General features: G+C 37.0%; 1 protein-coding gene across 1 annotated transcript in view; it reads left to right on the top strand.

The window, feature by feature from the left end:
* The first annotated feature begins 279 nt into the window (after positions 1-279).
* Positions 280-13,469, top strand: part of Psn (presenilin) — a 179,264-nt gene continuing 166,074 nt past the window's right edge. The window contains exon 1 of the mRNA XM_067137878.2: positions 280-661. Coding sequence (XP_066993979.1) covers positions 509-661 — 153 coding nt within the window. The 5' untranslated portion in view covers positions 280-508. The remainder of the gene's footprint in view (positions 662-13,469) is intronic.

Below are 13,469 nucleotides of genomic sequence, written 5' to 3'. Positions count from 1 at the left end.
AATTGAGAAATAAACATTGAAATCCCGTAACTGTAGCATGCAGATATTGAAAGGGCCTGAAAGAGAATCAAATAGCAGCAAAAAGTACCGTATTACATTAGACAGAAATATCGATATATTAGGCACAAAATATCGATATCGACAATATATCGGACTGCAAAATATCGATGTCGATATATAGATATCTCCCTTTCCAAATATCGATATTTCCGATATATCGATATTCATTTGCCATCTCTAGTTGTCAAAGAGTGTCCTGGTTATCATTTGTGAAAGTTATATATTACATGAGTATTATGTATGGGTATATCTACTGACAACAAACACAACAAGAAGGAAAAAAAGCAAGAAAAAAAGGATCTTTGGATATAGGTGTAGACGGATGAATCCGTACAGCAGCTCAGCCACGCTACGGTTATTTGTATACCATATACGGTATCAGTTCTTTGTGAAGTTTGGTGCAAAGTGCAAAACTGAATCGTGATATTGCCGACGAAAAGTGACGTGAATGTACGATATCGAAGCTGATTCAGCCACTGAGTATACCAGTTTAATGGATGGGCATGTTGAAGATCGGACCGAGCCCGTTACAGAAAGGGGCGGTAAAAGACGGAAACCTCGTTCAGGGGCAGAGAACAGAATAGCTGCTCCACAGAATGATGTGAGATTTCGAAGTAACAAGTATTTTATTATGTGAAACTTAGTATCAAAGTTGTTTATGGTAATGCTCACATTGATGTCGCAGTAAAAAGTCAATCTATAGCAAACAGGTGACATACCACAAGATAAAACATATCCTACCGAGTATATACACTGGCTCAAAAAAGTATTGTTCTGTCGAAATATGCTACATGTCAGGATGAGGAATCGAAGGGAATGATAATCAAAATTGACATATACTAGAATCCTTGATTATTTATCTAACTTATTTAGCATTGATCTACCAAGTTTCCGTAGTTTCCTTTGGTATGTTATCCCGTTCAGTGAGTAAGTCTTCTTTTAGGTCAGCTTTGTTTGTTATTGCATGCTTTCTCAAGTTTTGCTCCAAATAGTGCCACAAATTCTCGACGGGGTTGGTGTCTGGAGATAGCGTTATCCTGCTTAAACATATACTTTGCTAAGTTTCCCATTTTTTGTTCACTGGATGGAAGATGTGTCTTGAGGATGTTAATGTATGCTTTGTGATCCATAGTCCCTTCATTCCATAGTCCCTTCAATAAAGGCTAATACACCTAGGCCTACACCATTCGCACTCGTGCAACCCCACACATTCAGGGAACCACCTTCATGTTTCGCAGTGGCTGTCAGGTTCTTCTCTTCAAGTTCAGAATGCATCTTTCTCCACACAGTTACTCGCCTGTCTGACCTGAAGAGGGTAAATTTACTCTCATCAGTAAAAGCGACTGTCTTCCAACCTCATAGCTGTCATTTCTGTGCTCTTTAGCGTACGCAAGTTGCTTCTTCCTGTTAGCCGTACTGATGTCCAGCATTCTGCGGGCTATTCTGCCCACATATCCTTTTTCGCGTAGCACATTTCAGATGGTTTCAGATGACACTTGTACGTCTACATTTTGTTTTAACGCAGCTGCTATCTTTGGCGCAGTTAGCTGAGGGTTTTGGGCTACTTTACGCACAATTTGACGTTTGTCTTGTAGGCTATTGATAATTTTGAGGGGCAGGCACTTTTTGGTGTTCCAGTTATTTCACTTATGTCCTCGAAAGATTTACCTTTTTGAAATAGTCACACTACAATCCTCCTATCTTCCATAGTTTTTTTCTTTCATTTTCCTTCTTGCTGCTAGCTCAACACAGAAACAGTGCTGAATATTACCTTCCAACGTGTCTGCACAGACACAATGAGCCCGAGTTGCAGCAGACAGCACAATGTTACTATGATATTGTTTACTAGACCAGTACTTGTTTGGTATGTAATGACTCATGCCGTTGTATTGCTGGTCCGTTTGCAAACAGCTTGAATCTACTTGGCTTCATATTCAACCTACTGATGTACTTGACTGTCCTACATATCTAGCCTACATATGTTTAATTCCACTATATGCACCATTATTTGTACTATACTGTTCCGTTCGTACCAAGGCCATAGGCAGACCAATACTTTTTTGAGCCACTGTATGTATGGAAAGAATGTTGTAAATCCATGTTTTCATTCTGAAAATTCGTACTGGGAATATTTCCCATCCGTGAAACTTGCTGTGTATATTGGTTGAACCATAATTTTCTTAAAGATCTAACATTACGTCCAGGTCTTCTTACTATTAAAATATAAATGATTTATCCATTCGAATAGTGCGGCTGCCTTAGTAGTTTGATACCTTCACTTTCCAAGCCCTGCAAGTAATCGTAGGTACTTAAAAAAATTGATGCATATTTATCACATCAACTGTGTAAACCCTTTGAGTAGTTAATGGTTTTTTATTTCTAAAAAGTTCACAGGAAATTCAGCAAACATATAATCTTGTGTTATGTAAGACATTTCAGGAACTGAACTTCTTTCTTCTATACTAAGAATAGTAAAATAGAATAATGGGTGCCACTGCCATTCACTGGTAGCTACAATTTCAACTAACGGTGAAATTTAAATGAACAAACAGAAACACTCGCTCACTCTTTGAACTGAGTGTAACATAACCGTACCGGGCGAGTTGGCCGTGCGGTTCGCGCCGCGCAGCTGTGAGCTTGCAACCGGGAGAAGTGGGTTCGAACCCCACTGTCGGCAGCCCTGGAGATGGATTTCCGTGGTTTCCCATTTTCACATCAGGCAAATGCTGGGGCTGTACCTTAATTAAGGCCACGACCGCTTCCTTCCCACTCCTAGGCCTTTCCTGTTCCATCGTCGCCATAAGACCTACCTGTCGGTGTGACATAAAGCAAATAGGAGGAAAAAAAGTGGAAACATAACCATAACAAACCAAAGATAAAACATTGTGAATATAATCTAACTCCTTATACCTTGCTTCAGTGGTATTGATACACTTTAAGCAGATTGATAGTCTGTTATTCGTGAGAACCTAATTATAATAGGTCCAGTGGTGCTAAATTGAAACTCATCTGAACACTCGCTTCACTTGGCATATAAACTGAATCTCAAAAATACAATAAAAGTGAGAATTTCCACCTTTTTGACACACACACACATATATATATATATATATATAGAGAGAGAGAGAGAGAGAGAGAGTGTGTGTGTGTGTGTAAAAAGAGGTCTTGTATAGGCCCCCATATATATTCTGTTTCCTCAGCTCCTTTTTTCATTGCTTAGGTGAATAAATTTTTACAAAGAATTATATCCTTCATTAAAAACCATCTTAACTCTCTTGGTGCCAGGCGGTAGTGCGAGCATCCACCCTTAAAATTGCCAGAGCCGATCTGGTCGGCCGTTAACAATCCAGTCGGAAGTTGCCAGAGCCGATTACATCGGCCGGCTTAAAATTCTGTGATATACGTAATTTTGAGGCAACCTATAGTGAAGTGCATACTTTTGTTACAACCTGTAGTAAAGGGGCTACACGTCATTGTGTGCCTGGCCTTGCTTTGGCAGTTCTAAGAGGGTGTTATACCTTTCACAAGAGTCGTTTCCTGTGTTTACAAATACCGCTAACCGGTCAGTAAGAGATTGCTCCTTGCAGTGAGTGGTTTTGTGACAGGAAAATGGCATGTTATTCACGTGATAATTTTTCAGCAGTTATTGATGACAATAAATTAATGCAGTATTTAGAACAGTGTGAAGTTAACGCTGATGATTTATCGGATAGCGATAGGGAATTTAGTTCAGAGAGTAGCGGCGAAATTATACCGGACACGGCCGCGGAATCACCGCAGCTAAAGGAGAGACGTTTAATTATGTCTAAGAGCACTAAAGCTGCTCTGAATATGGTGGTAGATGAAACTAGTGATAACGAATATGATGATGATGATGTCTCTGGAGAACATTTTGTGGAAATTTGTCCCAATGAACCCGACAACATTCTTCAACCTCCTGTCTCTTTCAAGAAAGTTCTTGGACCTAAACATGCCCTACCGTCTGATTCTCCGCCCGTATCATACTTCTATTTACTTTTCACTTACTCTCTGCTAAACCTTATAGTCACATATAGTCCTCTATCATTACCTAAATGCCGGACTCCGCGGGCGAAGTGTAGCGTGCCTGCCTCTCACCCGGAGGTCATGGGTTCGATTCCCGCCCAGGTCAAGAATTTTCGCCTGGTCCTGAGGGTTGGTTCGAGGTTCACTCAATCTAAGCGACCCTAGGTGATTGCAATTGAGGAGATATCTGAGGGTAGGGGACCCCGGTCTGGAAAACCAAGAATAATTACTGAGAGGATCTGTCTCACTGACCATGATTCACCTCGTAAAGTGCAGGTACCGAACTGAGCAGCGGTCGCTTAGTAGTTCAAAGCAAATCACGGCTTTAGTGCCACACATTTCTTAATTTCGTAAATTCTGTTGTATTGTAAAATTATTTTTCTAATATATACTACAACCGAAAACGAGAAACTACTTTTTCTGAAAACAAAAAACTATAATATCAACTACTATTTTTTACTTATTTAATAATTCAGAATTATTTTAATACTGTGTTGTCCACACGTAGAAAATTTGTTGTCAGTATTTGCCAAACATCGATACATACACGCGAATTTTATCGGTGAGTAAAATCGTCTTGTTTTTATTAGTGACATGTTTGAATTTTTATTTTTTACGTTTTTATTTTTCTCGTTCAAATTAGTTATTGTATAAATTGTATTTAGAAATACATTATACATAATTACGTATACTCTTTTGTATCGTAAATTATTTTTTCAAAGTAGATATTGAGAGAGAAAGTGCGAAAATATTTTTCTCTTCCTAAAAATAAACGTTTTCGACAACTATAAATCAACAATAAAACGTTTTTGACTCTTTATATCACTCCAAACGAGTTTCTTATTCTGCGTAGTCGATATGTAGAAAATTTCATGCCGGTATTTGCTATACACCGGTAGATATACGCGAATTTTAAAATACATGTATTTCCACTGAAAACGGCCTGGCACTTTACAGTAGTAGAGTGGAGGCGGAGCTCTGGCCTCTTCCAGCTGATGGGGAGCGGCCGACTAGATCGGCTCTTGGCTCCAAGAGGGTTAAAATAGTACTGTAATTTTGAAAGTTACCATTCAGCTTTTTGGTTCCTTTTATGTTTCTATGTCACTTAAAAGTTGCATGAAAAAAATTTCCAAAATTTTGCCGTGCCATTGTTGTGTCTTGGTTTTAGGATTGCTTCCTCAGCTGCTCTTCTTTATTAAGTTTTGCTGTAACTGTTATGGTAAAATTGAACATCTTTGGTATTTGTTGTTTAGACATCTCTGAAGCTGAGTACTTGGGAGGAACAAGACTTGTGCAGGTTCCTTCTTTCTTTTACATTCTTACACTGAGCTCGATAGCTGCAGTCGCTTAAGTGCGGCCAGTATCCAGTATTCGGGAGATAGTGGGCTCGAACCCCACTGTCGGCAGCCCTGAAGATGGTTTTCTGTGGTTTCCCATTTTCACACCAGGCAAATGCTGGGGCTGTACCTTAATTAAGGCCACGGCCGCTTCCTTCCCAGTCCTAGCTCTTTCCTGTCCCATCGTCGCCATAAGACCTATCTGTGTTGGTGCGACATAAAGCCAATAGCAAAAAAAAAAAAACATACATACATTATCATAATAGACTGTTCAATCTGCAAGCCTCTGTGAGTTTCGTCGCCACAATCCTCTATTTGCAACTAGCGTTGTGGCTTCATTTAGTTCTATACCTCTTTAAATTGTTAGAAACTGAGCCTAACCATCGTCGTCTTTGTCTACCTCTACTTCTCTTACCCTCCATAACAGAGTCCTTTATTCTCCTAGGTAACCTATTCTCCTCCATTTGCCTCACATGACCCCACCACCGAAGCCGGTTTCTGCGTACAGCTTCATCCATATAGTTCATTCCTAAATGAGCCTTTATCTCCTCATTCCGAGTACCCTCATGCCATTGTTCCCACCTGTTTGTACCAGCAATCATTCTTGCTACTTTCATGTCTGTTACTTCTAACTTATGAATAAGATAACCTGAGTCCACCCAGCTTTCGTTCCCATAAAGCAAAGTTGGTCTGAAAACAGACCGATGTAAAGATAGTTTTGTCTGGGAGCTGACTACCTTCTTACAGAATACTGTTGATCGCAGCTGCGAGCTCACTGCATTAGCTTTACAACACCTTGATTCAATCTCACTTACTATATTACCATTCTGGGAGAACACACAACCTTAATACTTGAAATTATTGACCTGTTCTAGCTTTGTATCACCAATCTGATATTCAGTTCTGTTGAATTTCTTACCTACTGACATAAGTTTACTTTTCAAGAGGCTAATTTTCATACCATACTCATTGCACCTATTTTCAAGTTCCAAGATATTAGACTGCAGGCTTTCGGCACAATCTGCCATTAAGACCAAGTCGTCAGCATAGGCCAGACTGCTTACTACATTTCCACCTAACTGAATCCCTCCCTGCCATTTTATACCTTTCAGCAGATGTTCCATGTAAACTACGAACAGCAAAAGTGAAAGATTACAGTCTTGTCTAAGCCCTGGAAGTACCCTGAACCAAGAGCTCATTTTACCATCAATTCTGACTGAAGCTCAGTTGTCAACATAAATGCCTTTGATTAATTTTAATAATCTACCTTTAATTCCATAGTTCCCCAGTAGACCTTATTAATTCCATAATTGTAATTCCGGCCTTTTCATCATATGGTATGGAGTATACTTCTGAACAAAACATCTTAATCATTCCATTGATAAAGAAACATGATTAAAGCATATTTTAAAAAAATCACACTTCAGTACACTTTCAGCTGCTGGGATAATAACAAATGCAAGCCTAAATAACCAAAAAAAAAGTCACTACTGGCTGTGGGGGTAGGAGTGCGCAGCTGTGAGCTTGCATCCGGGAGATAGTGGGTTCGAATCCCACTGTCGGCAGCCCTGAAAATGGTTTTCCGAGGTTTCCCATTTTCACACCAGGCAAATGCTGGGGCTGTACCTTAATTCAGGCCACGGCCACTTCCTTCCAAGTCCTAAGCCTTTCCTATCCCATCGTCGCCATAAGACCTATCTGTGTCGGGGCATGGTAAAGCCACTAGCAAAAAAAAAAAGTCACTACTTACCATAAAGTTTTTAAATTTCCATTTGTTATTCAGTGGATGACATGAAAAATAAACTTCCTACTTTCATACAATATGCACACACTTGTGAAATGAGCTTTACTGCACAGACTAACGCAAAATATATGTCAGAGGTAAGTGGCTCCTGGACTACTTACGTTCATATGTCATGAAATGAGGTGAGATTATCCTAGAAAGCTCCTTATTATCACAAGCTCTATGCATGTACGGGCTGTAGTTCTTATGACTTCTCAGAGATGGCATGTAACAGCAACAAGTGTAATTTTATGAGGAGTCCTACAGGTTGTAGTTGTTATGACTTATCACAGATGGCATGTTATAGTAAGAGTTATGAGTTGCATAAGCTAATCTTATGAGAAATCCTGAGGTTGTAGTTCTTATGACTTCTCACAGATGATGAGAGTGTGTCTATTTTGTAATTAGTTTCTTTCAGGATGTTGAAATACCAACAACCAACCTGTTCATAAATTTCAGAATTTTTTCCCTGTTATTTTTTCCCCCCACTTTGGAAGCAGGAACAGGGGTACGGATGGATGACACGTCCATGAACTTGGTTATTCTTTTCAACATCACTAATTTTTCATAATGTAAAATATTTCTTGGGCTATGCCATCAACAGTAAAAGTTGAAGTTATCTGTTAGGCCCCTATTCAAAATTCTGTTTAGGCTTCTCAGTCTTAAAAAACAAGCACCTCACCATAGTATGGCAACGGACACACAAATTGGAATACCACACCTTTCTAAAGTTAAAAACTTCATGGTTGTTCCGTATTGAACTGAGAATCACACAAGAAATTTTAATGTAGGGTAATCCACCTTTTCAATACATACAGAACTGTTGTACATAAGTTATACTACAACATTTTTATTACTATGAAGGTACCGGTGATACCACTTGTGTGATACCACTCTTACCCAAGATGCTTGCTAGCAGACTGTACACCACTGTAAGCTGCTGCTATTGCCTCAGAACTAATTGGTTTTTGATCATGTCTCATAAAATGCTGTAGATAGATTCTCCCTTACTTACCTTTTCTACTGTAAAGTTACCTTAGTATACTGTCCTGTGTCACCTGCTAATCTCCTTGTTAGATGTAACGCATCAGTTACAAAATACTTTGTTAATTAAGGTCAACTTAATCAGTACTTGTATTACTCGCAGTGAGTTACAATTATTCAGTACATGTTTCGGCTTGTTTCAAGCCATTGTCAACTGACAGACAATGGTAAAGAATGATTATTCTCTTATAAACTAAAAGACATACATAAAATATACTTTAAAAACATATGAACCTTCATGAGGATCCTTAAAATTGTGGAATGTCATTTTTAAATCGGTGCACGTTAAAATAATTGACCATTCTCAGAAATTCTTAAAATTAGTATCTCTTAAAAAAAGAGAATATCATGTTAAAACACTGCACATAAATTTAGTGACGAGTGTGTGAATTCTCTGTTGTACCATAAGCTCTCGTTAGATTATTTAACATGAAGGGAAGAGTGTATTTTCATGGAGTTCGAAGTTAAAAGAATGTGTGTGGTTTAGGAAGTGAGCTCAGTGTCCACAGCAACAAATTTATTCACAATATAGGCTAACTACTTTGTGCCATAATTTATTTTGCATGATAACTATTAGGGATAGGCTATATATAGTGCAATATGAATAAATGTATAATAAAAGAACAATACCGTAAATATTCTAACAAATAGTTTAGTTTTTTTATTACAAGTTGCTTTATTACAAGTGATGAAAATCATTTTTCGTCCGTATTGAAAGTTTCATAAACTGTATATAGGATAATATCTTTTTTTATTTCCACCTATTCAATACATTACAAGAAGTTGGCATTTACTTTAAAACATTACTCAGATGAGACATGTTTCGCCTCTCACTGTGAGGCATCTTCAGTCATTATCAAAAACCTTATTATTTTACCAGGCATCTGGTTAAAGATATTCAAAAATGTGTTTGATGATTATAAGAGAGGTAAGATTTACGTTAGTTATAAACATGTTAATGAAGTAACTAAAAATCCAATATATTGATAAAAACATATGTAGTTCTTTGTTGAATAGGACTTGTTTGATTCTACTATAGTAAGAGAAGGTGGCTTGAAGCCGTGGTCGTTAATATATGTCTAATACATAGTGGAAGGCATAAAATATCAGTTCTATGAGAATATACATTACATTCAAATGATACTAAAAACTAGTGGATTCAAAGGTAGTACATATAAAATGTTCAATGAAATAACTATAGATCTAATAAAATGATAAACACATATGTAGTTCTTTGTTAATTAGGACGTCGTAAGATTGTACGGCTTAAAGCCGTAGTCATTAATAGATGTCTTAATACATAGTGGAAGGCATATGAAATCAGTTCAATGAGAATATATAATACAAACAATTGATACATAAAAACTGGTAGATTCATAAGAGGTACATTTAAAAATGAAGGCGTCATGTACCTCTTATGAATCTACCAGTTTTTATGTATCAATTGTTTGTATTATATATTCTCATTGAACTGATTTCATATGCCTTCCACTATGTATTAAGACATCTATTAATGACTACGGCTTTAAGCCGTACAATCTTACGACGTCCTAATTAACAAAGAACTACATATGTGTTTATCATTTTATTAGATCTATAGTTATTTCATTGAACATTTTATATGTACTACCTTTGAATCCACTAGTTTTTAGTATCATTTGAATGTAATGTATATTCTCATAGAACTGATATTTTATGCCTTCCACTATGTATTAGACATCTAATAACGACTACGGCTTCAAGCCACCTTCTCTTACTATAGTAGAATCAAACAAGTCCTATTCAACAAAGAACTACAATGTTTTTATCAATATATTGGATTTTTAGTTACTTCATGAACATGTTTATAACTAACGTAAATCTTACCTCTCTTATAATCATCAAACACATTTTTGAATATCTTTAACCAGATGCCTGGTAAAATAATAAGGTTTTTGATAATGACTGAAGATGCCTCACAGTGAGAGGCGAAACATGTCTCATCTGAGTAATGTTTTAAAGTAAATGCCAACTTCTTGTAATGTATTGAATAGGTGGAAATAAAAAAAGATATTATCCTATATACAGTTTAAGTTGCTTTATGTCGCACACATACAGATAGGTCTTTCGGCGACAAAATATTGTTTAGTAATACTGTATTAATCATTATTAATCCATTAATTAGCCAAGCACATAGTTATGTATTTTGAATCCTTCACTTAAAAGGCAATCAGTGTGCAGTCACTAATCATGTAAGGGTTCAGTTCCAGACATTATGCTATCTATCACTTTTGTCAGGTTCACATTCACTGTCTCTGCTGCTGACCTCCTTCCTCTTTACATTTTATCGTCCTCATTGGACCACTTTAGTCAGTTTTATAAAAAAAAGTTCTTCAGTTTCCATTCAGCCCAGTACTTCTTAATTCTCACAGATCTTAACTCTCTTTCTTTGCCTGAAATCACCTGTCCCGTCATCAGTCTGTTGATCTTAGTTTGTAGGCTGGTTTGTTTGCGAGTTTCTTGCTTTTTTTCTCTCTCTCTTGTTTTTAAATCTTCTCTTGTAATTTGTGCCGGCCCCGTGGTGTAGAGGTATTTCTGGACGTTTACTAGTAGTAAAAGAGTAACGCGAATAGGTGATAATGCCTATTTCTATAACGACAACAGGTATGAAACTGGAAATATTGCGCAAGCCTTGCGCAATATTTCTCATCGCTGTATACCATCCCAGACTTTAATTATAATATCGATAACATGGACTTGGATGAGATTCCTGTATTACCAACTATGGAGGTGCTCAATATTACTTCTATATCAGAGGAGGAGGTAAAAAGAGTCATTAATGGAGAACTAAAACCCACAAAGGCTAACGGTCCAGATAACATCCTACCTTATATAATTAAAGGATGTGCAGAAATACTGGTTCCACAGCTAACCTTCATTTTCAACCTTTCATTAAAAAAGTCTTGCTTCCCTGAAAGGTGGAAAATATAAAAAATTACACCAGTTCCGAAGGCAGGCATTCATGAAAATATATCTAACTACTGCCCTGTTTCCATTATTGACGCCTTTGGAAAAGTATACGAACATATTCTATATTTTAAGATCTATAATCACATTAAGGCAGGTATTTCAGAATTTCAGCATGGATTTTTACCTAATAGATCTGTTATTACAAATCTTGTAGGATTTGCTCAGACACTGTATGGTGGATTGGATAACAACGGAAGAACAGATGTTGTCTATACAGACTTCGAAAAAGCATTCAACAAGGTAGATCAAAAAATTCTTGTCCAAAAAATGCACCAGTTTGGGTTCTCGAAACCACCACTTTGAATGTTATGTACTTACCTGAAAGATCGACATCAGTTTGTATCTTTTAAAGGCGAAATCTCAGACAACTTCATTAGGTACTCCGGTGTTCCTCAAGGATCTAATTTGGGTCCCCTTCTATTTTTAATTTTGATTAACGACTTGCCGAATAATCTTCATCATGCCAGTTGTTTGCTGTTTGCTGACGATGGAAAACTATTTAAAGTAATACATTATCAGAATCATTCACTATAAGAACTAAGTTACTCCAGTGTTCCTCAAGGATCTAATTTGGGTCCCCTTCTATTTTTAATTTTGATGAACGACTTGCCGAATAATCTTCGTCGTGCCAGTTGTTTGCTGTTTGCTGACGATGGAAAACTATTTAAAGTAATACATTATCAGAATCATTCACTATAAGAACTAGAGTTCGACAAGTAGATGGACTTTCACCATTGTTATTTAACTGTGCATTGGAGAAGGTTATGCGTGAATGGAACAAGAAATGCCAACCAACTATCAAGATCGATAGAAGTATTAAACTCAACTGCCTTGCTTTTGCGGACGATTTAGCATTACTTACAAATACAATAGAAGAGGCTAAATGTCAAATTGAACAACTAGAAATTATAGCAAAAAATGGGATTACAAATTTCATTTGAAAAAACAGAAATGATGCCAACTTTTAAAGTTGATTTACCAGTTATTCAACTGAACAGTACTAAAGAGATTAAAATTGTTCAGAAATTCAAATATTTTGGGGAAATAATAACATGGAACACAAATGAAAAAGAAGCAATAGAACACAGAACAACTAAATTTAAACAAGCACAAAGACTTACCTGGCCAACCTATAAAAAAAATCTCTTTCAATAAACGCTAAGCTGAAACACTATAATTCCATAGTTAAACCAGAGGCAACGTATGCTAGTGAAACTTTATTCAAATTGAATGTAAAATCTACAACAGACAAATTACAAAAAACTGATAGAAGAATTCTGAGAACAATTATTAATAAAAACACCAAGTTGATGGACAGTGGAGATTGTTGCCTAACAACATTGTCTATCATGAATGTGAATCATTAATATCTACAATGCGTAAAAGAAGAATTTCCTTTTTCTGTCACATATCAAGATTACCAGACACCAGGATATTGAAACAACTATTTGATTACTTTTTGAAAAATAAAATCAATAATAATTGGTTCAGAGAAGTTCAGGATGATTTGGAAGAATTGGGTATAACTCAGCAACAAATCAAAGACTGAAAAGAGAAGAGGATTTTGAAGAACAAAAGCATACGTTTCAAACTAAAAACAGTTGAATGGAAACAATATACTATATTGGACACACAAAGGGCTTCCAGGTCGGAGAGGATGAGAAAGTTCTGGGAGAAGAAAAAGAAGAAATTAACTCAAATGTATTAATTTAAGTGCTCCAATGTGGGCGTAAAATATGTAAATAATAAATAATAATACATAACAAGAAGGATGAGGATGAGCTACAGCAGGACATTGATCATGTTGTACAATGGCGCGATATGAATCATGTGTATGTATGTTGGGTATTCAGCCCGAAGGCTGGTTGGATCCGCAACAGGTTCTCCATTAGCTGTCATAGATGGCCTAGGTGTCACTGAAGAGGCGTACTAGGGAAATGAGGAATGAGGTAGTTTCCCGTTGCTTTCCTCACCGAGCCAGAAGTTGCTATTGCACATCAGTCTGCCAAGCCCACTGAAATGCCTGCACCAACCAACCCTGTGAGCAACATTTTCACACCATTCATAGCAGGGACTGGCTGCATAAGGAATGACATTACTAGCATCACTCATACCTCAGCCACTTTCATATTGTCAAAGCCAAGCAAGAGACTGAGACAGGTCAATGAAAGTAGCAATTTTATTCTAGCCCA

Source organism: Anabrus simplex, chromosome 1 (genome assembly GCF_040414725.1).
Source record: "Anabrus simplex isolate iqAnaSimp1 chromosome 1, ASM4041472v1, whole genome shotgun sequence".
Classification (NCBI taxonomy): domain Eukaryota; kingdom Metazoa; phylum Arthropoda; class Insecta; order Orthoptera; family Tettigoniidae; genus Anabrus; species Anabrus simplex.
The sequence above is the reverse complement of the archived record's forward strand: the minus strand, read 5'-3'. Positions and strand labels throughout refer to the sequence as shown.